Consider the following 26,800-nt stretch of genomic DNA (forward strand, 5'->3'; position numbering starts at 1 on the left):
CAATGTATTGGCAAAAATACAGTTTGAAACTAGTTGATTTGCCATTCAGAGGACCCTTTTTTGTTGGGCTAGGACTAACAGCTTCACAACTATTGAGTGATTCCAGGGCTCTTGAAGTGTTTCTGACTGTTATAGCAATGATTACAATTGCAGTACACTTCATGCAGGCAAAGGCATATGTCCTATATTTTGAGAGTGTATGAGTCATTGTTTCCAAAATTTTGGTGAGAAGGGCAGCTGACAACTATTCTTGACCTGAGTTTTCAAGAGAGGATACCACAAATGCAATGTAGTCGGATTGACGTGCCCTATATTTGGAGAAGTCTTAATTTCCATTTAACTATATCAAAGTGTGAAGATGACAGAATTATTTAGCTGTCTTTATCTGGATGCTTTATCTGTATGCTAGCTACCTAAATAGTGATTTTTAATTATTCATACTAAAAATAGTATCCAGTGTCTGAGGAAAGAGGAGAACAGGGACGGGACTTGATTAATGCAAAATTTAGTGAAACTCCTATTCCTGTGCAACAAGAAGAGATTTATGTCGACGATCCAGCGATTTCAGCTTTGCCCATTGGATGATGTGTCCGTATATTTATAACTCACATACAGTCTGCATCTCTAGCAGCAGCTACACTTTCCGTGAATTAAAGCAATTTGCCTTCTACACAGACAGCCTATTACATGGATTTAGTTTTACAATTCATCCAGCCTTAGACACATAATAACGTCGAGTAACATTAAACATTTCTGGTGATAATATCCATTGCCACAACCTTCCTTATTTATCTGCTGACAGTCTTCCTCCACCCCCACTAAACTTCTCTAACCCGTTACATCATGTGTGCAGCGCTGAGCAGAAATAAGCTACCTTAGTGTCTCAAGGAACACGTGTAGCATTGGGACATGTTATATGCTGTACTTAGTTTTCAGAAGTTTGAGTATTGTTTTGCTGATGAAATGGTGTTAATCAGCCTTAATGGTAGTTTAGCAATTTTGTCTTAATTTTCATGCTGATTTGTACAATTTCATTCTTATTATTGATTGTCAGCTAACATCAAGTACATCAGGCATCTACGTTAGGCTTGAAAACATTGGTTTAGGCCTCCTGGTAGGAGCAGGACTTGAATGATGGCTTCCATTATAGGATTGAAATAGTTGTAGTTGTTGATGGGATGTATAGATTTTGATTGTTTGTTTTTTTGATGTAGGAAATATAAAAGTTTGGTGAAAGTTGTAGTAGCTAAAATGCTAGGTTTTGATCATCTCAAGAAGTAAAGATTTTGCTGAAGTGTTACATTACTTTCCAGAACATTTCCTAATCTGATCTTGCTTTTTGTCTTTCCCTTTATAGCTAAACCAGGTGGACGGGTGAAATGTCAATATATTTCTGCTGTGGATAAAGTGATCTTTGTGGATGATTATGCAGTAGGATGTAGGAAAGATCTCAATGGCATCTTGCTGTTAGACACAGCTCTGCAAACGCCTGTTTCAAAACAAGATGATGTGGTTCAGCTTGAATTGCCGGTTACAGAGGTAAGATGTGGAGAGGGGGAAAAAAAAAGTGTATGTAAATAACTCTGTCAGAAATACTGAAACCAGACGTTTGACCCTGAGTTTCTAGTGTGATTTTAACACCATGTAATGGAAAAGTTTCTTAGTTATTAGCTGTCATAGGGCAATAGCTTTTTGCGGTTATCCATATCTCAAACAAATAAGACGAAAGAACTTTTTAGTGACCAGAAATAACGACTTGTTTCCAGAGCTTTGTCAGTACTTATGTATGGAATCTATATGCACTTCTAGAAGTCAGTCTGGGCTGCTAGGCATCCTTGAATTTTGTTTGGTTTAGACTTTCAGGGAAAAAAAGACAATTAAAATCAGCTAATACGGTGTTGCTACTTTTGAAAAATTAATGCTGGAATCAGTTGGCCTAATGAAAGAGTTTTTTCCCTACAAATCTGGCTTCTTCCCTTTTATGTTTGCACTGTCGTAGCTGTAAAGCGATTCCTTCTGGTTGAAACAATATAACCAAGTATTTAGTATCACTTTAAGAAAATCTAGTGTATACATTTTTGCTTAGAGTGTAACATTTAGGATTTTGTTGCATTGGTTTACCTTCAGCTAGCATAGCATTTATTAGGTGAGGTAGCATGTACATTCTTATTTTCAAATGCCGAATATAAGATAGCTAACAATTGGTTCTATTCTAAGGCACTTGGTTTTGAGGAAAGTAGCTTTCACCTGTGTAGTGGTCATGAAGTAATAGACCTGGGAAGTAAATCTGTACAACAGTTTTAATTACAAGCGAAATTAATTCTTTGTTTGGGAAAAGCATAGAGCATCTGCCAATGGTAATATTTAGAATAGTGCTTACAGTTGAAAAACCAAAACTGGACTACTAGATCTAGATTCTGAATCTTTAAAGCACTCTGAGAAAAGAGCACTTCCCACTCATCTCTGTGGGAAATAAGTTTATCTTGAATGATGCACCACCAACAAAAACTTATCCTGAGCATTGATTTAAAATTTTTATGTCCTGTTGGAGTATTGAATAATAGGTGCTTATTATGAACCAAGAATGTTTGTTATATGTGAGGTTTTTAACTACTTGTCTTGAGTAGGAGTAACAGCAATAAAATGTTGCTTCAAAGCAAGAGAGCTTTCCAGGTTCCTCAGGCTTGCTGCCACTGGCATCATTTTTACACCCTTTGTGGGTAACTACAAAATCTTGGTATGTGCGGCTGAATGCAGAGACTGACAGAGGTCAGCATTTTCTTCCATAAGTTTTGCTGTCACTGGTTTGCAGTCTCACATGGTTCAATACAATTTATAAGTTTGTATCAGTTTTAGCTAAAGATTCTTTGGTTCTAAAGAGTTTACAGACCCTTATTTCAAGGTTAAAATAGAGCACTTATCTGTAAAGGTCCTTCCTGTAGAAAAAAATTGGAAAATATTATAGTTCATTAGGAACAGATTTGGGGAGTTCATGGCCAAATCGATGAGGTGGGAGGAAAAAACATTAGCAGTCTTCAGTTCTTACTTTTAATTTTAAAGAGGACGTACCCAGACCTTGGAAAATTTTAGTAAATATTAAGCAAATATCATACAAACACATCAATCCACCTCTTTCATCATAGGAAGGTCTAGAACCTTTATCCAAGTAAAAGCCTTTATTTTTTGTTAGTCTCTAGAACTTTTCTGCAAATTTTTGCACTTTTAAGTAGTCTTTTTATATGATTGATCTGCCAGTAATGCAGTGCATCTTTATGCATTTCTAATCGGCAGCATTGACAAGTTACGATGCAGCCTCTATGCTGTTTTTACTTCCCTGTAGAACACTGTAAATTTATGAACTTCCATAATCTATCTGTTGTTCTTCTGTCATTTGCAAGAGACTTCCGAAGTATGAGATGCCACAAGAATTGTAATTGTCTTTTTACTGAAATCTGAGAAACAGATACAGCCTTAGCTAGGGGACTGATTTGCCTTATTTCTGTGTTCCTTCCCTGAACTCCCCAAGGAGGTAACCAAGTGGCCATTGGGGGAGCAGTTGTGGCTGTTTAAAGGACTAGCTGGCCATTGCCCTTGGGAAATATTTCCCTGTGTTTGTAACTTGAAAGATTCCATATAACATTTTTCAGATGTTAGCCCACCTAACAACAGATACAGAATACTCTGTGCTTTGCACATAAAGCGTGCCTTTAAATCTTACCTATCAACATGAAGTTAGCAGACAGAGGGACAAGCTAGAAACAGATGGGGCTCGGAAGAAAAGAAGTCTATAAATGGATGTTTATAGTGTTCTTTTCCAGATGCGTTATTTCTGAGTTTTAAGAATTTCTAGATTCTAAATTGGCCTGTTTTTTTCTGCCTCATTTTTCAGCTTCATTATACTAGCATTGTAAGTAATTTATCTCTAATTTTCTTGCAACGTTGTTTTTCTCATTATCATCTACTTCTTTTTAAGATACAAAGCTACTCAGAAAAATGTCAAGACTTTGTTCTTGCTCTTGCTTTTTGTCCCTAAAGCTGAATGAATCCTTCTGAAGGGAAAGCATTGGGCAATAAATGTCTCCTTTTTGCTTGGCTTTAATATATGTTCTGTTTTAATTGTTTATATGACTGACTTGTTTAACATTTGGTAATATTGCCCTTGAGGGAACTTCTGGTAATTACTGTCACTATTGCTGAAGTTTATCCATTGATTGGCCTACAAAGTAAAATTTGGAACGGCTTACTCAACTCTACGTCTTTTATGGGAATTATGCTGATATAACACATGATAAAGAAGGATATGACAAATTATATTTCCCAGAGTAATGAAACAGGTGTAATTCTTGTCTGTAGTTATTCAACGTGTATGCTAACTTTTCTTGCACATCTGCATCTTAGGCTCAGCAGCTGTTATCTGCTTGCATAGAAAAAGTAGATGTTTCTAGCACAGAGGGATATGACTTATTCATCACACAACTGAAGGATGGTTTAAAAAATACCTCACATGAAACAGCAGCAAATCATAAAGTTGCAAAGGTAAGAATTTGTCTCTGTACTGTCTAACATGGATTCCCAAGCCTAACTTGCTTGGCTGCCATTATTGAAGCATACAAAATGCTTGACTTAGTGTGGTGGATTTTGTTTGAAGAGGATGGAATGTATTCTGTATTCCTTAGTTCCTCTATGTGAAGTTTCACTTGTTAAGATAACAAACAAGGTTAGTTTCTTGCTGATAAACCCAACTAATAAACGCAACTGAGCTTAAAATCTGAAGTTATTGACTTTCCTTACCTTATGTCTGTGTCGCTTTTTGTGTCTGTTTTTGTATTATTTTCTGAAATCAAGAGAAGGTGCAAGACTTGCATTTGTTTTTGCTTTTGACACTTTTGTGATCTATTTATTGTTTAGATGTTAAAATTTTAAAATATAAACTAGGCACTTTTTTTCTTAATTTAGTGGGCAACGGTTATGTTCCACCTTCCTCATCATGTTTTGAAGTCTGTCGCCAGTGCCATTGTAAATGAACTCAAGAAGATAAATCAAAATATTGCTGCCTTACCTGTAGCATCCTCTGTGATGGATAGGTTATCTTACCTCTTACCCAGCGCACGACCAGAACTTGGTGTGGGACCTGGTCGATCTGTGGACAGGTATATTAAGACAAAATAAGTGATGAATTTGACCCCTTAGTTATATCAGAATAAGCTCTTAGATGACTTTAATTTATTTGTCAAAGGAATTAGTCCTATTCTGTACTGTCTTGCTCTTACACGTACTGCTAATTAACTGTTTAACGCGCTGTACATATTACTAAACTTAGAGAAACCTTTATGGATGCCAGAAGACTGTTTTGTTTGGATTCTGACTTTAATGCCAGGCAAATTGAATTCACTTTGCTTTTAATCCCAAGATATACTTTCAGAAAGGTAGCGATTGCAGCCCTAAATATAGGTCCCTAAGTAGTATTGTAACACATTAATGTGGTAAGTTCATCTAGGCTTTACTCTTCATCACGTTTGATTATGGGTTTTATCTGAACAGTCAGGTGCATATGGCTAGTTACTTAAGTTACTGGCTTTACTCAAACTAGTACTGAAACCTTGCTGAGACTGCAACGTTGAGATGTTCAGAAACTGCATAGCTTTAAGAGCATATGTATGCCTCTTTTGAATGCAAAAAGAGCACTCGTCTACCAAAGATAGAGCATACATACTATGCTGCATCATTAAATCAATTCCTTTTCCTTCATACAAGAATGAGTTATGCCCATGTCTTGTGCTTTAGAAGTTTAGGAAGTTGTAACCTTTGCAGAATATATATATGCTACTTCTGAACTGTTTAGTCACCTGCTATGTGTTTGGGGGGGTAAGAGAAAATTTTACCTTAGATTGTTGCTTCATCTCTTTCTGATCCAAGTGATAGTGTGTACACAAGCGAGTAATCCATTATTTTAACCTTCATAAGCCAAGACTAGTTAGAATACTGGTAAATCTTCTAAGTCTATAAATTAATTCCTTCTTGAAAGTTTCTACACAAATATTATTTTACAAACGTATTTTTACAGATCAAATAATTCAATAAAATTGATTTAATCTCTTACTTCCCCTCCCCAAGCCTCCAGGTCTACCTGTACCTTGCCATATTGTATTTTTGATTAGAGCTCTTCAAGATCTGTCTCTTAAGATGGTATAATGTCAAATTAAGACAGCCCTTACGTGGGTGTTGCAAGAATAGTTTATGTCCTTGGTAGCAAATGTTTAATATATCCATTCTCACAGGAAAAGACAGCAAAAATCTCCTGAAACTGAGGGGCAGAAACAAGAAGTGAGGCACTTTTCCGTCTAGCAGTGTTAGTTCTTGGGATGATACTGAAGAACAAACTTCTGTCAAGGAAAAAGAAAAGCTGATAGTTGGTTCTTCTGTACTATTTCAGATGAGGGACATGCACTGAGTGAGGGTGGAAAAGAGAGGAGCTTCTTTTCTCTGTAGATGCTGAGTTGCAGAGGAGTTCATATTTTGTGACTTGGTAGTTTATAATTTTTAAGTATTATAGTATGCAGTGAGTGAATGTTGGGGGTTTTGTACCATGTATTCAGTTAAGCCTAAAATATCGCTTTGGAGTATTTTTAAATATGCATATTCATATCTGTTCAACTAATAAACCCAAATTTTTGCAGTCATGTTAAAAAACCCAACTCTCTAGCAGCTCTATTGGGCTAGATTCTGCATCTTCCCTAAATGCAGAGTAGCTTTGGATATCTGATGCTTTTCTGCAGTTAGAGCAAATAGGCTACCTGGAAGTTTATTTTATTAATCTTGGTTTTAAGGCCCGTAGGTTGTTGTATTGCTTTTGGTCTTTTGCTGAGGATGTACTTTAGGCACCCAAGTGAGAGAACTTTGTAAGTTTTCTGTAATTGTTAACGATAATTTCAAGTATAAGTTGTAGATAACTGTGGTATTTCTAACGGTTACTAAAGCATTGAAAATATCTCATAAATAGTTTAATTTTTTTTATTCTAAGTGGCAATTTTGGGTAATGTAGAATTTTTCACCTTTCTAGGTCTTTGATGTATAGTGAAGCTAACAGACGGGAGACATTCACTTCATGGCCTCATGTGGGTTATAGATGGGCACAGCCAGATCCTATGGCTCAAGCTGGGTTCTATCACCAGGTAAAAGGTTTAATTGTTCTTAGTATTTGTTCCCTAGGTGAAAGGGAAGGTTTGAGGAGCAGGGGAAAAAGTCTTTTTTTTTTTTTTTTTTTTTTTTTAAAGGGATTCCTTCAATGATGCAAAAACCATAATGAAAAAGTTTGTCATTCAGCTCTTTTCTTTTTTTAAGTTTCAGGTTTTTTCCATGCCTTGAGGTTGCTTCTTTTTTTATACAGATCACAGAAAATACTTTTCTGAACTTCAGCATATAAAACACTTTTAAGTATCAAATTGATCCGAGTTAAACAACAATAATAAAGATTAAGTTGGTTGTTATTATATAGAGTCTCTTTTTCTCCTTGTTAGATTGTTGAGTAAATATCCTTATTTTTTATAATATAAGTAAAGCAAAAAAAGCAGTAAGCTTGACTTTGGAGTTCTCTAACCATACTTTCCTAGTGGGACTTAAACTGTATTTTAACGAACATCGGTCCTAGATCATATTACTAAATTATTAAGCTTAGTGAATAAATACAACCTTAACATTTTATTCCACTACTTTTGCTTATTTCCATTTTTCATTCTTTGAAATTATTTCTACTATTAAAAAATTATTTATGGTATGGATTTAGATAACGGTGGCTAGGCAGTGCGTATCATTTGACATCAATATTGTCTGCCTCACTATGTCAAATACAAAACCTGATAGGTCCAAGTGGATAAAGTTTTTGGAGGATTTTTTAAGCTTGTTCAGCAGGAGAAATGCAGGGAATTAATGTGTTAGAATTGCATCTACGTATTCCCAAGCGTATCTTGGTGACTTGAAATGTGGTCATGAAAATGCTAAATTTTAAGAGAATGGAAATTTCCATTCTTTTTCCTCTGTCACTTCAACTAATAAGAACTGCTCTTTGCAGAGGAGTGATATAGGATGCTTTATATTCCAGCAGATTGAATGCATAATAGGAAATACTTGTTTAACCTGTGTTTTTCCAAGCATGTGGATGTACAGTTATTCTGCTGAGGTTGAACCTTGTGAACTTTTTCCAAAGAAAAAAAAGTCAGTTAGCAGTGATGCTGAATTCTGCTCTATGTCTATGTGGTTTTTATCCAGTGACTTGCACGGGTGTTGGTTCTGAATCTCTTCTATAGTAATGTGATGTATCCTTTTTTTTTAACGTGAAATACTGCCACTTTACAGTATGTAATTTGTGGCCTTTTATACGTTTGTTGTAGTGGTTTACTATGCCACTAGAGGAAGGAGAGGACTTGATGACCTAGTTAAAGTGTTTTGTAGTACATAGCTATATAAATTTCAAGTGTTTCTTCTTATTTTTATAGCCTGCTTCATCAGGAGATGACAGAGCCATGTGCTTTACCTGTAGTGTGTGTTTGGTATGCTGGGAGCCTACAGATGAACCTTGGTAAGTTCTACTACCTTGGTAGTAGTAGACTTAACTTTGTGCTGGAGAGATAAGAAATCTTTGGAGGGCAAAGATCAACATTATCTCTATGGGATTTCTGGTGAGTTTAGGGAGTATCACTGCCAAGAATGGATTTCCAGAATGATTCCATGGGACAAATCACAAAATAATTCTCTGTACTATGTCAAATTTCTGTATAATACTAAACCCAAGAAATTGTAGTTGGTTTTATTTCTTAATTCTGATTTGCTATTTCATTTCAAATTGTTCCATGGCAAAGATGACAGCCAACATTTCTTTGCAAGGATCTAAACTCAATCTTCTGTATGGTTGTGACTAGAACACATCTTTTATGTTCTTAAATTGCAATGGCCATGCAGTGCATATTTGCACTTTTATGTGAAGTTGCCAGATCCATTGCTAGTTTCCTGAATCAGCTAAAATTGTGCATAATGACAGAAATGCAGGACCTTATATTGATTTTAAAAGGGTTCTTAACGTAATTTTTGTCTGGATTATTTGGTAATTTATAATTGTTATCAAAGGCTTTAAGACAGTCTGCTATTGAGAAACAGCAGGGAAAGCTGCATTAGTAACTTCAGAACCCTTTTGTATGGTTGACTGCAATGCAGTTCAAACAGTTCAGTTTCAGCTTCACTTCGAGGGCTGAGTTTGTATGTGATGTGTATATTTTTCACAGTAAGAAATCAATGTTTGCTATGTTTGTTTTTAATATGAAAAGGTCTGAACATGAGAGGCATTCCCCCAACTGCCCATTTGTCAAGGGTGAGCACACTCAGAATGTACCTCTTTCAGTCACACTGGCAACAAGTCCAGCACAATTTCCCTGCACAGATGGCACTGACAGAATAGCCTGCTTTGGATCTGGAAGTTGCCCTCATTTTCTAGCTGCTGCAACAAAACGAGGAAAGATCTGCATATGGGATGTTTCCAAACTTATGAAGGTATACAATATAAACAACCAGTTTTTATTAACTAATTACTGATTAAGCATATCTTGATTTAAATCAAAGACATCTTCTGGTTTTTGTTGTTATTTCTCAGGTACACTTAAAATTTGAGATCAATGCATATGATCCGGCTATTGTGCAGCAACTTATGTTATCAGGAGAACAGAGCTCAGGGGTTGACTCAAGGAGACCAACACTAGCATGGCTAGAAGATTCATCTAGCTGCTCAGATATACCAAAATTAGAAGGAGACAGGTATGCCAATCCACAAAATTAGAAATGTGAAACGCTGCTTTGTAAGTGGTTAATGCCATTTAGTTAAGTAACGCTTTGTGAAACATAAGATTGGTAAGATTTTTTTTTTTCATGGCGCTAATTTTTTTTCATCACTGTGTATCTGTACACAATTCGACACTTAAAAAACAATAATCTAAATTTCTATCTTTAAAGCCAGTTCCATTTTATTCCTGCTGTTTCAGTTTTTATACTCTACCAACAGAGATACCAAATCTCATTGCTGCCCTGTGCTGCTGTTCCAGAGGCAGAGAAAAAAGAGAAAGGAATATAAGTTTTGGAACAACTTTTCATTTTAGTTATGGATTATGCATTTCTGGTTTTGAAAGTAAAGGCTACTCGTGGACTTCTGGAACACGCTTTTCTCTGATTGCCTCTCCGTAATTTCTGGTTATGTCATTCTGAAAATAAATAATGTGGACGTGCTAGGAATTGCTTTAATTTTGTACCTTTAACACATGCATACAGACTCTAAACACTTAGACAATCCTGTCGCAAGCTTTTAGAGAAGCTAGAGTGTATACCAGTGCTTAGAAAGTGTCATGTGGGAAAAAGCAGTATTCTTTCATTTATGCTTTTTACAGTCTGTACTGGAAACTCCTTTCTCATATTACCAAAACTCAAACAAGAGAGTGAATAATTGCTGGAAAACTCAGAACAAAAGGAGTTTGGGGAGTCTCGCTAGCTTTCTGAATGTTTCTTCTTAAACTTCAGCATCATGGAAAGTATCAGTACTGCTATATGCACAGGAGAGTAAATCTTTGGTTTTAAGCCTGTGATTCCTACAGTACTGCAGAGCAAATATGAAGCTTACTCTTCTGAAGAGGGTATGTAGAAACATGGGCAACATCAGAGTGTGGGGCCTAACAGCCACTGGGACCTACACTTTTACTGTAGCTTTAGGGCAGTAAACTCCTTGAGAGTTAAAGAATTAAGCCAATTTTAAGAGCTGGTTAAAGAATAGTACAATAAGTACAATCATACTATTCAGAACTAAGAGTCTTTCATGTCACTTAATCTATATGAAATTTACTATCACTTTCCCACTCAAGGGGGAGCTGAATGAGAATCAAAGTATGAATTGTTGCTGTCTTGTCGTGGAGTAAAGGTTGATCAGGTTTGAGCCAAAAAAGATCTATTTCTTGGGTGTGAGGAGGAAGCATCCAGTTTGTTGAAATTTGGGGATCTGACTTGGTACTGTGAGTAGTTATACCTGAAGCTGCAAAGGCATTATTGTTCTTCCTGTGTGTAAAGAGCCTGTAATAAGAAATTGTTTCTTATATTGAAAAAGCCAGATGTGTAAAATCTTCATATATTCTTAGAACTGAAGGGCCTATTTCTTTTGAAGAGATATCTTGAACAGAATCTGCTTTTATGAAAAAATTATTCATCTGGTAGTATTTTTAAAAGCAACGCACTGTTTGTACACCCTTTCTGTACTAGCTACAAAATCACCTTGGTAGAACGGAAGACCAGTCTGGCAGCTCCACCTTCCAGAGACTATTTTGAGGAACTTTGAAGAAGGTGTCATCAGTTTTTAGAGGTTTTGTTTGTTTGGTTTTGTTTTTCTTGGAAAGATTCCTGAGAACTGGTTTTCATTTTAATTCCATTTATGTCTGAATTGTTGGGAATACAATAGTAGAATGAAACCCGGTCTACTGGTTCAATGATAGAGGAGAAAAATCTTTATATTGTTACTGTCTGTGACCAACTCATCAATGGATATACAATGCTGGCTGAAATAAATGCCAGGTTATAATACACATTGTATTTTTTACTAAATTTTTAAAAATTTAATTAAAAATAAGAATGCAGCCACAGTGTATCTGGTGTCATTCATGCATTTTTTTTTTTTTTTCAGTGATGACCTACTGGAGGATTCAGACAGTGAAGAGCATTCCAGATCGGAATCTGTGACAGGTAGGTTATATCTGATCCATATAATAGTTTAGAGGTCAGGAGGGAAATAGTTCTTCTCAGGCTTTTAAAAAAGCCCTGTCAAAACCAATGATGTTATATTCACTGTATTAGAAAAAAGGAGAAAGGGTAACCTTGAAAGCCATGCTAATATTGAAGTCACTGTTTGTGTGGTGGAAAGATTACAAACAGGAGAAAAGAAAACCCCTACTTTGTTGGTTAATAAATGTCTTATTTGACAACAAGTATTGCTTATCTTGCTGTCAATAAAACACACAAACCAAGTTAAAAGAACTTGCTTAAAATGGGAACAAATTACAGCTGTACAAAACCCTTTAAATTCAGGGGATTGCCAGAGAGAGTTCCTGTATCTTGATTGTTTCCCTGTGGGTATGCACTTTGATAGAGTATTTCTCTTCCTGAATAGAGATTTCATATGGAAGCAGAACAGTGCTATGCATGGTGTTCTTGTGTTACTTTCTTAGAGGTTGAATCAGAAATTTTTCTGGGAGGGAGGATCACATGTGTATTTTCCATAATCCAGTTTACATCTTTGAGTAAGGATCAGCAGGTGGGGAAAGAAAGAACATGTGCATACACACAAGGAAGTAGACTTGAGATGTAAAAAGGATTTTTTTCAACAAAAGTATTAGCAAAGATGGTGCTCTGTCATTTATGCTAAAGTCACGTCTTAATCTGGGTTTGTACAGTGTCCTCTGTAATCTTCTAAATCTCTGCATTAGTTAGTTGAACTCTTCTGATTCATTGTTGTTATTGCAGTACTGTTTAATTTGATCAGGCTATGTCTCAAGTTTTTACTAGGTTTTGTTTTATAATAGCTTGGAGTTCTTTCTATTAGGTGGTCTGTGACATGGTGGGAAGTATCAAGTTTTAGAGTAAAATGACATGTTTTTCAACTAAGATTGGAGAATGAATCTGCAGAATTGCAGATTTTTGATGGTACTGGATTGTCTAGGAAGGAAGGGGAATGATATATTGTAGAACATTAATTGAGTTGATTAGATTAGTTGGATTTCGGTATGGTGGTCTAGCCTAAGTAGAATAATTGATAGGAAGGTAATGCTGTTTACTGAGAGACTTGTTACAAAGGCTAATGTCCTGTTCCCTTTACTTTCACTCTTGTTGATAAAATAGGAGAACCATTAGTCTATGTGGAAGGAATGTTTCTGGGCCTCTTTTATTGTTTCTTGACTATCAAATCTTGAACATATAGAATGTTTTAACATACTGAAACTGTAGAGCAGTGACTTTTTGCTTAATTATGAGGATAAGTCCATAATATATGCAATATGATTCCTTTTTTTTGAACATATGTTATGTTAAACATTTTTGTTTTAAAGGGCATACATCACAAAAAGAAACTATGGAAGTCAGCCTTGATATAACAGCTCTCAGCATTCTTCAGCAACCTGAAAAACTTCAGTGGGAAATTGTTGCAAATGTTCTGGAAGACACGGTTAAGGATCTAGAAGAACTTGGGGCAAATCCCTGTTTGGCCAACTGTAAGAGTGAAAAGATGAAGGAAAAACATCTCGAACAACACAACATTCCCTTTCCTTGTTTATTAGCTGGAGGTCTATTAACATACAAATCACCTGCTACCTCTCCTGTTAGCAGTAACTCTCAGAGGTCACTGGATGGCTTAAGTAGGACTCGAGGTGAGAGTGTCTCGGAACAGGGCTCAACTGACAATGAATCCTGCACTAATTCAGAACTGAATTCCCCTCTGGTAAGGAGGACTTTACCTGTATTGCTGCTATACAGCATTAAGGAGTCTGATGAAAAAGCAGGAAAACTCTTTTCACAGATGAACAATATTATGAGTAAAAGTATACACGATGATGGTTTCACAGTTCCACAGATCATTGAAATGGAACTGGACAGTCAGGAACAGTTGCTGTTACAGGATCCCCCTGTGACTTACATTCAGCAGTTTGCAGATGCTGCAGCCAACCTGACTTCTCCGGACTCGGACAAGTGGAGCTCCATGGTTCCCAAGCCTGGGACTTTGGTTCAGTGCCTGCGTCTGCCCAAGTTCGCAGAGGAGGAGAACCTGTGTGTAGATTCAATCACTCCTTGTGCAGATGGAGTTCATTTGTTAGTAGGACTGCGGACTTGTCCTGTCGAATCTCTGAGTGCAATAAATCAAGTAGAGGCCTTGAATAATTTAAATAAATTAAACTCGGCACTATGTAATAGAAGGAAGGGGGAACTAGAATCAAGTCTTGCTGTAGTGAATGGCACGAGTATTGATGTAATCCAACATGAGTCACCAGCAGATGTACCAGCTCCTTTAATAATTCAACCTGAACAGAGAAGTGTTAGTGGTGGATACCTAGTGCTTTATAAGATGAATTATGCCACTAGAATAGTTACTCTAGAGGAGGAACCGGTAAAAATCCAGCATATCAAAGACCCCCAAGACACAATTACCTCAATGATTTTGCTCCCACCAGATATATTGGATAATCGAGAGGATGACTGTGAGGAGCCTGTAGAGGAAATACAATTAACTTCTAAAAATGGCAGTGGGAGAGAGAGAAGATCTGAGATCTCTACTCTTGGGCACCTGGTAATAACTACTCAGGGAGGATATGTAAAAATACTAGATCTTTCGAACTTTGAAATTCTGGCCAAAGTGGAGCCACCTAAAAAAGAGGGCACTGAGGAACCAGATATGTTTGTCTCTGTGATATACTGTTCGGGCACAGACAGATTATGTGCATGCACCAAAGGTAAGACTTTACTGTAAAAATGTTTTTTCATGCTTGATTTGACTGTATTTGGATTATATTATAGAATGTGAGAATCTAAGTTTCAAAATAGTCATAGGCAAATTCCATTGAATTTATGTGCAGTTTACTTCTGATATAGGGAGCATGGACTCTAGTTAATTCCTCATCTTAAATGTGGATTTTAATCTCTAAAATGGGAGTAACTCTTGGGTATGTCCAGTGTACTGGTAAACTTGTTCTTGTAGAGGCTCAGATTTTCTTAAATCCAAAACAAATAAAAGTAATTCTTGTATGTAATTATTTCTGTGCTAGAGATACGCGTTTCAGAAAAATGTCTCCTGTCTGTAATTGGCGATATTCAAAAGGGTGGAGAAGGTAATGCTTTTATACCTTATTCTAGTGATCAGTTGTATCTTTCAGATAGGGCTGCTGGTTCTGCTTCAGCCTGTTGCAATTGGGATTACACTTCCTTGAGCATGAGAGCCAGATTATCTATGCAGGATTGTTAAATCTTTTTCAAAATGGGCACAAGACATTTTGGGGGAAGGGGGCAGGTAGGCGGGGAGTGTAACTCAAGTCCAGGCAACTGCTACTTCGTAGAAGTCCCTAAACCACCACACACCTCCCCACTTCCTTGTGTCACATTGGGGCAGTGGCAGCAGCTCTGGCTGTCATCCAGCTGAGTTCTTCTGTGCACCAATGTCTCATTTAGTTCTCTTGCACTTGAATGCAGCTCTGGTGGAAACGGTTGGCCGCTCAGAGGGGCTAAGCTGATGGGATGGTTCACACATTTCAAATGAACTCCCACCGATATCATGTTGAACTTTATCTCTACTAGAAGAATTTAAATTGACACATTTTCTCCTTTCATGGTGGTGTCATGTTGATTACACAGTCCTCTTATGAGCAGTTGTTAAACACAAATGAGATTTACCTGTTATTTCCAACAGATAAAGTCAAGCTTATTGCAGAAATCCCATGTGTGTTAAGGGCTCTGTGTTTATCACTTACCTACCAAGAGTTTTAGCAGTGGAGATCTTAGATTTGCTTTTTTAGTATGGATGAAAAATCGCATGTTAGCAATTAGTATTGATGTTTGCAGGAAATATTCATATTTACTAAATTGTTCTCTTTTGGTAACTGCTTTTGAAGAAATGTCTATTAAACCGTTTTAGCTTTATTTAGTAATGTACACTTTTTCCTAGTTAAAATGGAACTCTAACTGAAAGGTTAATTGCCTTTGAAAACTGGTAGTATATTATATCCATGTCATAATGTTTTTACCTGTACTTTGCTGATCAAACTGCAATCTCATTTAAGAAAACCCAAACCTTGGTAAGGTTTTTTCCTATAGAATTGTATACTATTCATTACTTTTTTACATCAAATCTATTCTGTCTTTCTTGTGTTTTAAGATTAATGATAAAAGTTAAAGGCTTTTTTGTTACTGTGTCTGGTACTTTCCCATCCAGTGTTAACATGTGTGTTAATTATATTCTTCTAGCATTTGGTATTATCTAAACCTGTTTTGGGACCTTGAGTATAAGATATGCAGGTCTGTTGAGTTGGGAGCATTTATTCTGTGTACGTAGGAGTATTTGTCTCTTCTGCCTAGATAACCACCACCTCTGTTACTGACTGGAGAATACTTCATCTTCCTCATAATAGACAAGCACATCATTCTGCTTTTTCAGTAAATATCTCTGTATTTTTTCCTCTCTGAGAGTGTTATAATATCCATCCAATAATTTATAAATAGCTTTGCTGTGACTTCTTTTGTTCTTGCTGCTTTTAAGATAACTGAGACTTTGGGTTTTTTCTTCTGTAGTCCTATATGCCACAGGTATCCTTCTGCCCTCAAGTTTCCTCTTTTGAATATAGTACTTTGATAACTCTTCTTTTTTTTTTTTTTTTTATCTATTGATTATTCTTATCATTCATTTACACTCTTTTCACCTCTATTTGGAACTTGATTTTCTGCTCTGCAACCAAATTAGAAAGAACTTTAGAATTCATTATTTTCATTGTTTAAATGTCTTTAGAAGCTTTCAATTTCTGTTCCTTTTTTAACATTTCAGTCACTTCTCCTGGTATAATTTTTCTCACTTTTGAGAAATTAAGTCCAAAACCATTATAAATATTTAGGGACCAATGTCCATTAGAAGTCTCGATTTCAGGGTCTGATACTAGATATGTCTGAAGCCTCAGAGTTCTAACATTCATGCCAAAATAAGAAGCTTTGTAAAGAATGACTTGATCTTAAATGTTTATAAATAACTGTACTGCATAAAATTCAGGAATACTAAAAGAAAAAGCAAATCAAGAAGCTCAACTATTACTATAACTTTTTTATCGAATATCTTATTGTACATTTGAATAACTTGATATAAGGGATAGGCTTTGCATAACTTTTGTTGTGTTGAATTGTAATCATCCTTTAATCTTTCTGCTGTAAGTGAGTAAAATTGCTTGCTTATCTGCTAGGCGGCTGAAGATTTTTTTTAAATTATTATTATTCTTTTTTCTTAAATGTAGTTTTCTTAGGCTTCTTCCAAAATCACTTCGAGGTCTTTGCTCCTCTATATTTACTATCACGTATGGGATGGTGCCTGCAGTCTGACAGCGTTAGGAAGATATGTGTTGAAAGTAGAATAGCTATATTCTCTGATGTATTCAACGTTAATCCTTCTAGCAAGTAGCTTCTACTGCTGAGACGTTAGTGAGAATGTTAAGTAGAAGATTTGGAACCTCCATGCACTGGAAATGCTTGGACGTTTTTGGGAAACTATTCAAGAATATAAGCTGAGCAGTATATTGTTTCCTGTTTACTTGCTTGAATGGTGGGAGTACGCGAAGAGGTATTTTAATGTCTGAAAGTTTTGGATGCACAATAGCCTTTTTTTTTTTTCTGCTGCTCCTGCTTGTTGACATGTTATTTTCATTGGCAGATCATATAATATTCCCATAGCTGCCTTTAAGATATAACTGAAAAGAAACCTCTGTGAGAATGGTTTTTGAGTGGTTTTATGTAAAGATGTTTTAGACCTGCATTTGACATCATCCATCTTTGTGAGTTGGGAATAATTATTCTTATCCCACTTCAAAACATTAGCTCTTGGTGTCAGCTTCAGGTGCTTCTCTGTTTCTGCAAGGATTACCTGGAGTTGACCTCTGGGGGAAGTGTGCAAGTATATTCTTAGTTCCAGTTCTGTCAAGCAAAGATAGTGAACTTTAATCTCTTTGTATTTTGCTTTCTTCTCTTCCCCTTGGCCAACGTAGACAATAGTTAATATCCCTCTTAGTAGTGCTTTGTGTGTTATCATATGGGGGTTTTAAACGTTTTGTCTTATATTATTAATATAAAACAGCTTAAATTCTGCTTTTGTAGCATCCAAAAAAAGCAAATTCTTTATTATAAAACTATGCAGTAGGCGGACAAGTATTGTTTTTTAATAGGGTTACAGCTGTAGGGTGGTCTTTTGATGATATTTGAAGCTTATTATCTGGTGTTTAAGAAGATTAGACATAGTTAGTATTGGATGCATAAATTTCCAGAGTTACAGTTGTCACCGCCTTCTTTATATCCCAGTTTTCATCTAATTATATTTCTTTTTTTAAATTACAGTCCTACCAAAAATTACTTAAGAAAACGGTCCACAGTATACATGCTACTTTTTTCTTTTGTTGGGTTTGTTTTGGATTGTTTCCTTAGTTTAGCTGCTTAACTGTGTTTGCCATTCAGGCCATTTTGTTGAACTTTGCTTTAGAATATGGAATGAGATGGAAATATCTGAAATGTTCTTTTTTTATCTAACATAAAGGTGCAAATCTCTGCTTCTGTTTTGTTTTGGCAGTTTTGAAAATTGTGCATAGTTGTGTTTCTGTGAGTATTTTTAAAAAGATCATTAAGAATTGTCAATTTTCTTTCACTGCTACTGATGTTCTCCCTTGTCAAGTTACGAACTTCAGTGTCTGAAGCTTTCTGAAGAAATATTATTGACTAGGAAAGCATTTCAAACAAATGCTACAATAAGTGGAAATGTTCAGAGTGTTGTGGTGAAGCAGGTACTTTCCTGCCAGGCTCTCTGATTGAGTAGATGTTAAAATCTGTATGATCTGTTTGAGTGCTTGAGTTCCTTCTAGTGAGTGAAGCCTTCCTGGACTGTGCGCACCTGAAACTTGCAGTCTAATTCTTTCACAAATCTAGTTTTTGAATGTCTGTGTTGAGTGAAGGTTTTACAGTAAATCATTTCCCTGTTGAGTCCTGTTGAAAATGCTAGCATTTGTCTTTGCATTACATCTAGCAAAAAATCTCTCAACAGAAAGTCAATTTGATTTTTAAGAAGTGGTTCTTCAGTAGTTCCCTAAATTAATTTAGTTGTATTTTCAGTTTAATTATTATTTGGAAGTAGTTTGGGGAAAAGCAGGGGGGAAAAAAGTTTTTCTACTTGTTTTCATCATAAGAAAGAACAACTCTAGCGCTTTTTTGTTCTAGCAGTTCTCTTTCTCTGTATTGCCTGTATTGCTTCAGAGCTGACAGACAAAAAGACACAGCTCCAACTGAAGTTCCATAATCAGCTTCTCAAACATAGTGAATCCTAGATCACATTGGATCAGTTCTTTTGGATATTGTCTGTTTCTGAAATAGTCAGAGTTGGAAGCTGTAAAAGACGACCACAAACACTGGATGTAACCCATCACGTACATTTGTATCTTATTGTTTTACACTTTCATTTATAAGCACTTTTTTCTTTAGGTGTCTGTTTTGTGATTTATTCTTTTTTTAATGTTCTTTTTTATATACATAATTCTCCTAAATTCTTGCCTGCAGTGTTAAATTATAACAAGACTTTTTTTCTAGTCATTCCCCTTTGTTGGAGAAAGTGTTTTTTCAGACTAGAGCTTGGTATGTCAAAAGTGAGTTGTCTATGCTAATATTTCTTGTTGCAAGCCTGGCAGAACTGGATGCACTTTCATACATTTGAGAATTGATTCCCCCAAATCTTGTACTTTTCAGTTATAACAGATTTCTTGCTCTTGAGTTGTATATAGTGTATTAATTACTCTCTGTAGCTTTTTTCTGGTTTTGTTTGGATGTCTCATTTGTCTCTTCCATGTAATTAGGCTTTGTCAGCCTTGCATAGTGGTGTATTTGAAGCTCAGGAATCAATTTAGTGTTTTCAGTTTTCTGCCTTCATAGGCAATGGGGTCTAATGAGACTGGGGAGAGGTTGAGTTTTTTCCACATCAGAATTAGTGTTGGAAGTGATGCTAAGAGATCATCAAGTCAGGATAAATTACACTTACCCACTCAGAAGTACTCTACTGATCAGCCTGTTTTCAAAGATCTTCAACATGGAGATTTAAAAGCCTACTCACGAAATTTCTTCTTCTGCATGCTGTCCTTGATGATGGGGTTTTTTTTCCTGGTGTTTAGCCTGTATCATCTTTGCTGATTTGAGTCATTACTGTTGTACTATCCTTTATGAACATGGAAAAGAGATTGCTTCAAAAAAGGAGGGGAAGACAGAGTTTATTTAGGTACTGTCTTCCTCCAACCATTTATCTTATTAAGCTGAATATCTCCAATCCTTTTAAACTTTCCTCAGGGGCTTTGAAAGAAAAAAAACCCTTACTCTCCCCTCCCAAAAGACCTGCTCAAGTCAGTCCACATGTTTCTTAATGAGATACCCCAAACCAGGAACAGTAATCCTACAGATGTCTAAATGGAACAGAAGAATTCCTTAGGGGCTCTGCAGTCTGTACATACCGTGTGTGTGTATACATAGTGGTATATTTGCACTTTTGAGCAGGAAATTGCATCTGGTTTATCTTCTGACTCACAAGAGCCTCTTTTACGGAACTGCTGGCTAGCTGATTTTTCGTCATCCTGTAATAGTGCATTTAATTATTTCTTGCAGGCATAGTAACTTTCACTTATCCCTATTCAATTGCATTCTATTTTTTCATAAGCTGGGATGGAATTTTACAGCTGAAATCACCAAGAATAGTGTAAATGCTGTTGGAGTGAGGTTTTGGGGAAGCTTTCTTGAGGACTGTCGTGGCATTTTTCAAGTGTTCTGAACTAGTATGTTTAGAGCTAATCCTTTCTCTACAGCCCAGTGATGACACAAGGAGGACTATAAGTTGTTTAGTGGATAGTTTGCTGTGGTATGACTTTGTTTTCTTAATTCCTTTAACTATTCAGGTATTGTTCGGCTATGTCCTTGTGTTGTGATTTGCTATCGACAATTGTGTCACTCTTCCAGACTCCTGCCAGAGTGCAGGATATGTTCAGGATACTGAACATTTCACCAGATTGGCTTTGACTGCAGTGGCCTAGTCTCTGACATGTTCTCTAACTTGTGCCAATGCTGCTTTCCTGAAACCAATAACTGTTTTGCCAGAAGGAAGCTTGGGATTTATTTGGATGGATTTACGATTCTTATGTTCTGTTTGTATATCCCACCAGGTTCTTGAGTCCAAGCAAATTACAGATTTTAAATACAATTCAGAATTAAATTAACAATGTTTTGAATGTGTTGCCTGTTATTTTCGGAAAGTATAACGATGCTGGTTTCCAATTATTCTCCTTTGTGATCACTGAGTAAGTCAGTGTCAGCTTTCATATCTTCTTGGTAGTGCAACAGAAGCATTTATCACCTCTGTCGAAGTGATGCAAGCAGAGAAGTCTTCAGATAAACTACTACTTACGAAGTTTGCTACCTGGCTAGAATTAGAAAGCACCAGATGAGTTACGGTTTAAGCCTAGTAGTGCATACCATGAGACAGTAGTAATGTCCCCCCCCCCAAAAAAAAAACCCCAAAGACAAAACCAAAAAAAAAACCACCAAAACCAACCAGCCAAACAAAAAAAAACCAACAACAACAACAAAACCAAAAATAAAACAAAAAAAAAACCAAAAAAATAAACAACAACAAACCCCAAAAAACCCAACATTGACTTTTGCACGGATTTTTTTTTTTCCTGGCACTTGACTATAGAAACGACGGTATCTTTGAAACAAATAATTAAGCATGCATCATCAGAGGGTTGTCTTTGGATGTTCTATGACCGCAAATGCTTCCTTTGTGATACAGAAGCAATGCTACCTGCAGGGTTTTGGGAAGTGTGCATAAGCACTAATAACTTTATAGGCTAATACTGTGTAACAGAAATTCATTATAAACTTCTTTACAGAATCTTTTTAAATATGAGGAAGTGAGATATCTCAAGTTTAGCACAGAATTTTTCTTGGAAAAGTGCTGGAGTCTTTCAGGAATGCAGGGATTGTGACTCTCTTCCTCTTGTAGTATGGATAAAATGGTAAGGATGTGTTTTGCTGCTGTTAATTACTGACAGAAACTCAGAAACTTGGTTTGAGAAACAAGATTGTGGTTCTTTAAAACCAAACCCAACCCAACCATCTACAGAATAAGCGAGACCTTGGCATAACTTTCCCTTAGGAAAACCCACAACTTTCTGATGTTTCTTCAGCGTTTCTCCTGCTGTGAGCTGTAAAACTTTCAGATGGCGCAAGTCATGTTGAACTTCCGTTGCATGAGGGTGCTTCATTTCCAGGACAGGAGATTATCTGGTTTTGATCGTTGAGATCATTCTGATCATTGATCTTTGAGCAGTAAACAGAACGGGAAACAAACTGAGGTTTGGTTTATTACCAAATGAAGCTGTCAAGGTCTGTGTTTTCTAATGTGTCCCTAATTCTCTTTCTTTGAGGACAATTGCTCATTTGTGAGATGTTTAATTTCAAGGAAACTCATTATAAGCGTTATTTGCCAGAACTACTTTTTTTTTTCCCTCCACTCTTGGGATCTACTTGGGATGTACTGTTCTGCACCAGGGGTGGGCGGGTTGGGGCTGAGAGGGTGGTGCAGGCTTTTACTGGATGTCAGTGAGAAAGGCCCCACCAGCAAATGGCTTAATGGCTTAATGAAATAGCTGTTTTAATAAGATAGAATAAAAAGAGAAATATAGATAGTGAGAAAATCTCACGTCCCTTCAGATGCTGGAAGCCCTGCTTTCATGCAGCATCAGCCAGACCCTGGGTGGATTTTCCCACATCACACTGCGCAGATCCTGTCCATGGAGAGGTTCTTCCTTTTTGGTCATTTGAGCTATTATTTTCCCCTTTTTATTCTGTCTTGTTAAAACAGCTGTTTTATTAAGCCATTTGTTGTCTGGCTTTTCTTATAGAGATCACTGTGCCTCTCACATGCTCATGGTCTGCCTCGCTGTCCCTCTCTATCGCCCTCTATTTCACTCCCCTCACCTCTCACAGTGCAGAACATGTCCCTGCTGATTATGCTTTTATCTTTGCTTTTTATTACATATATTATCTCAAGTTTGTTTGTTTCAGATTATCTGGGTAATTTGCATAACAGGGTTTGTCATAACATTAGTCAGATGCTGAAGGACAGTCTGTAATCAATTTTCAGAAAAGCTATGGAAGGCCTACCCTAGGATTTTCCTCTCTATTTAAATCCTACTGATTAGGATTTTTGTAACTTCTGAAACTGTTAACAGCCCTTCCTCTCCCCCCAACCTTATGTAAAATTGAGCATTCCTTCTCGGTGACTTCTCTGTAAATGACAGAATTCATCTATGTATATCTGTAGTGGTGAATAATGGGCAACTTCCTTGAATGATTTCAAGCTTCCATCAAAACATGGTGTCCATTGAAAATTTTGGACTTGCTGTTTTGACTGTTGACCTGATCAGTGTTGTAATTCCAGGGTTGAATAAATAATGTGAAGAGCCTCTTAGTTTGGAGAGTTCAGTGGGGAAGTGATTTTTCAATTCTCAAATATTGAACTTTGAAAGGAAATTTATGCAACCTGTACAAATGAGGTGGTGTAGGCCTTCAGTTGACATGAAGGAATATTTTCTGTTTAAAGCACGATTTGGATTATGGAAAGTGTCATAATGGTTATGATTTTGGGTTTCTATTGAGGTTTCCTTAGTTAATTACCTTTTAACCTCCCTTCCCCCTAATATTTTTCCTTCGATGCCATTCACAACTGGAGTCAGTGGTTTTGTATTCTGTTTTGCATTTACCTTGAAAAAATTTGTAGTAGTAAAGCAAAATGAGTATTCCTATTATAATCTTACTGGTTTCAGGTCCTGCATAATTACTGTCATAGTTCTGTAGCACTTCAACTGCATGCCTGTCTTGTGAGTTTAGCTGTATGCCTGTCTAAACTTGCTTCTGTTGTTGTCTGTGATGATTTCAGGTGGAGAACTTCATTTCCTTCAGATTGGAGGGACCTGCGATGACATAGATGAAGCTGATATACTTGTAGATGGATCCCTTTCCAAAAGTGTAGAGCAGTCATCAGAAGGCACCAAGCCCTTATCTAACCCTTCTAGTCCAGGCATTACAGGTAAATTGCACATGTTTAAATGTATTGTAAGTAAAAATGCTTTTGTAATTTTTGGAAGTTGCGTATTAAGATGATTTTGAGTTATTTAATAGGATGCTGCTTTATACTTTTTTGCTGCCCGGAGCTGGAGTTCTGTAGTTACTGTATGTTTATCACTGGTTATGTACAAGCATAACACTTTAGCAGTTCCTGATTTAAAAAAAAAACAAAACCTTTTGTATAACTGATTGTCCAACTTCTACATGTTATTTTAAGTGTGGCAGACAGGGAAAAACAGGTAATTGTGCAGGCACTGAGCTTCTCTCATAGTTTAAATAGGCTTGAGCTCTTTATTTGGAATTAAAATCATATGTTCATTATGTAAAATTGCCTTAAAGTTTCCTGCAGAAGCTGTACAGCTCTACTTAATAAAACTGTACAAAACATGTATTCATCAGGTATTGTTGCACACAGTGAACTTTATGCTGTCTATACTTCAAGCAGTACAGATGCTGTTGATAAATTAAGCTTATGATGTGATTTTTGGTTTTAACAGTTTGTCTGGGTTGAGCTATGCTCAAATTCTGCTGTCATTTACCTACTAGTTTCCTTCCTGGAAAGGTTGTCTGCCCTTAGACAGCAAGATATAATTGTTTCTAATTGTCCAAATTCTGTTTTTACCCTAAACATCGTATTTAGGTCTTGTCTTTACTGCAGTTCTCATATACCAGTCCTGCCACCAATCTGTTGTCTTTTGTAGTAGCCTGGCCCACTTAGGTAAAATAAGGAGTTGGGTGAGAGGGTTGTTCCTTATGTTGTCAGGTAGAAGGGGAAAAACATGAGGGGCTCCTCCTGCTTGTAAGGGAGAACAGTGAGTATGCAGGTTATTGGAGTTCCTGTGTGGGCCTCTCGATCTTTTCTCAGCCCTCATCAAAGATGCTTTATGTAGATAACTTGCTACTAAAACTTAACAACAAATCTAATTCTGCTGGTTAAGCCTGAGGAAGATTTGAGTAATGCTGAGGTTTTTAAAGTGCGTGTGTGTGTATATGTATATATAGTCTTGCTTAGAGTTTTAAAGGGAATTGTTTATGAGAGAGCTGAAACTATTATGTTTTTCATTTTGTTTTCAGATGCAATTGTTGAAGATAGAGACACAAAGCATAATTATTTTAGTTGGGTTGGAGTTTGGAGGTTTTGGTCACATCTGTTGGGACAGAAATAGGGATATACTGGGAATAGATGACCTAGAATATAAAACACAAGAATAATATAAAGCATGAAGATAAAGCAATGATACAATGGAAATAAACTATTCATGTAGCTATGACTATTTCAGAGAATTGATGTTAATTTTGTGTGTGCATGTGTGTAGTGGGAGTGTCTTTGCCTGCAGCTGCAGAGGACAAAAAAAGCTGGGAGAGGACTGAGTGGCAGTACAGGGACCATTTTGGATCATGGCATCTTTGTTGTCAACAGGCTACTTGCTGTCTTTCTGCCCAAACCCCTGCTTGCTGCCAGCCTTGTAACACTTTAAGTTGTGTTGTGCTGCGTGTGTGTGTGTGATGTGACCCCTGATTTTACTCCACAAGAGGCAATCAAAAGAGGGAAGGAAAAGATGCTTTTTGTCATAAGGTTATCTGTAAGCAGCAGTACAGCAGTTGCTGTCATCTTCTCTGCTTTGAGGACTGAATTTCTCGTGCTCCTCCAGAGCCATTCCTGAAGTTTGAAAACCACTAAGTAATAAACCATTGTATATATGTGAGCGAAAGAAGTCTGTGGCTTTGTTCTGCATGTTTATTCTTTTGCTGATGGCAAATAAAGCAATAAAGAGAATATGAACATCCAGAACATAAATGTGCTTCCATAGATGCATTCCCTGTACAGTAGCTTATCAGCAGATTTAAGTGATTTCCAATCAAATGGTAACTTTGACTAACCTGATGAATCAAGTTGATGATCATTATGTTTAAATTCTGCCAGTACTGTAATGGGCAATTTTTTTTTGTTGTTTTTTTTTTCTTGTTCTCCTCCCCATCCAGCCTTCGGTATAGGCTTGAATATGGCTTACTGGAACAAGAAAGGGATTTAGTTATGTATAGGCTTTGAAGTAGCTATATCTTCAGGTTGTCCACAAGCTGCAGGTCCTCCTTTAAGCAGTCATATAATTCAGAGAGTGTAGTATTGCTTGATCTTGGTCTGTAATAGTTTCCAGAGAGTTGTTGGATACACAGTAAAGATCAGATAAATTGAGTACTGTTTTGCTGTGGCATCAAACTGAGCCACTAAAAGCTGTGAGAGAAGCTTAATAGTTATAGAAGTCAGTGCTGAAATGAGGGGGCTGGAGGGAAGAGTTGAAACCAAATGGTGGTTGCAGAGCTCTTAGTCTGAACTATCTGGGTTAAGGATACTAAAGTCAATAATACTGGATTCTTAACATATAATGTGCGAATGATTACTAGGACTGTGCAAACATTTTCTAAGTAATGAAACTGTCAGCATGTATATGGATCATGATCAGACATTACCCCCAACATTTGTAACATCAGTGTTGCTTCTCTTTTAAATAAAGTACTAAACAGCAGAAAAAACATTTTCTTCCACTTTTGTCTTAGCACGTTTTTCAGACAGCGACATAGCTCAACAGAAAGCTTTCTCTTTGGGAAAGTGAACTCCTAGGCGGATCTGACTGAGCGTAAAGTCTTGATCTATATATCTTGTTCACAGCTGATGGCAGACACCAGCGGCGTGTTTTTGTGAAATCACTTTGGTGTTCTCAGAAATTAGCTAAAAGATGCTGTAGTCAGGATACAAACCACAGCAACAAGCACAAGCTTTTGTCCATATATTGTTCATATATATTGTAGGGTTTTTTGTGTGTTTATTTTTCTCTGTTGTTCGCCTTCT

The 26,800-nt window shown here is 36.6% G+C and overlaps 1 protein-coding gene across 18 annotated transcripts in view; it reads left to right on the forward strand.

Annotated features, from left to right (window-relative positions):
- Positions 1-26,800, forward strand: part of BIRC6 (baculoviral IAP repeat containing 6) — a 190,146-nt gene that overhangs the window by 14,691 nt on the left and 148,655 nt on the right. For 16 of the 18 annotated variants that reach the window (XR_012673106.1, XR_012673107.1, XM_075146664.1 and 13 more), the window contains exons 2-11: positions 1,358-1,539; positions 4,399-4,536; positions 4,957-5,150; positions 7,061-7,172; positions 8,493-8,575; positions 9,318-9,540; positions 9,641-9,801; positions 11,702-11,760; positions 13,119-14,513; positions 23,765-23,914. Coding sequence is in view for 16 of the 18 variants with exons in the window: in XM_075146664.1 (XP_075002765.1) it covers positions 1,358-1,539; positions 4,399-4,536; positions 4,957-5,150; positions 7,061-7,172; positions 8,493-8,575; positions 9,318-9,540; positions 9,641-9,801; positions 11,702-11,760; positions 13,119-14,513; positions 23,765-23,914 (2,697 nt within the window). In the remaining 2 variants the exon portion in view is untranslated. Of the gene's footprint in view, positions 1-1,357; positions 1,540-4,398; positions 4,537-4,956; positions 5,151-7,060; positions 7,173-8,492; positions 8,576-9,317; positions 9,541-9,640; positions 9,802-10,422; positions 10,668-11,701; positions 11,761-13,118; positions 14,514-23,764; positions 23,915-26,800 lie in introns of those variants that run through there. The other 2 variants (XM_075146673.1, XM_075146680.1) reach the window with 2 other exon arrangements.

Source organism: Calonectris borealis, chromosome 3, assembly GCF_964195595.1.
Source record: "Calonectris borealis chromosome 3, bCalBor7.hap1.2, whole genome shotgun sequence".
In the NCBI taxonomy this organism is placed as follows: Eukaryota; Metazoa; Chordata; class Aves; order Procellariiformes; family Procellariidae; genus Calonectris; species Calonectris borealis.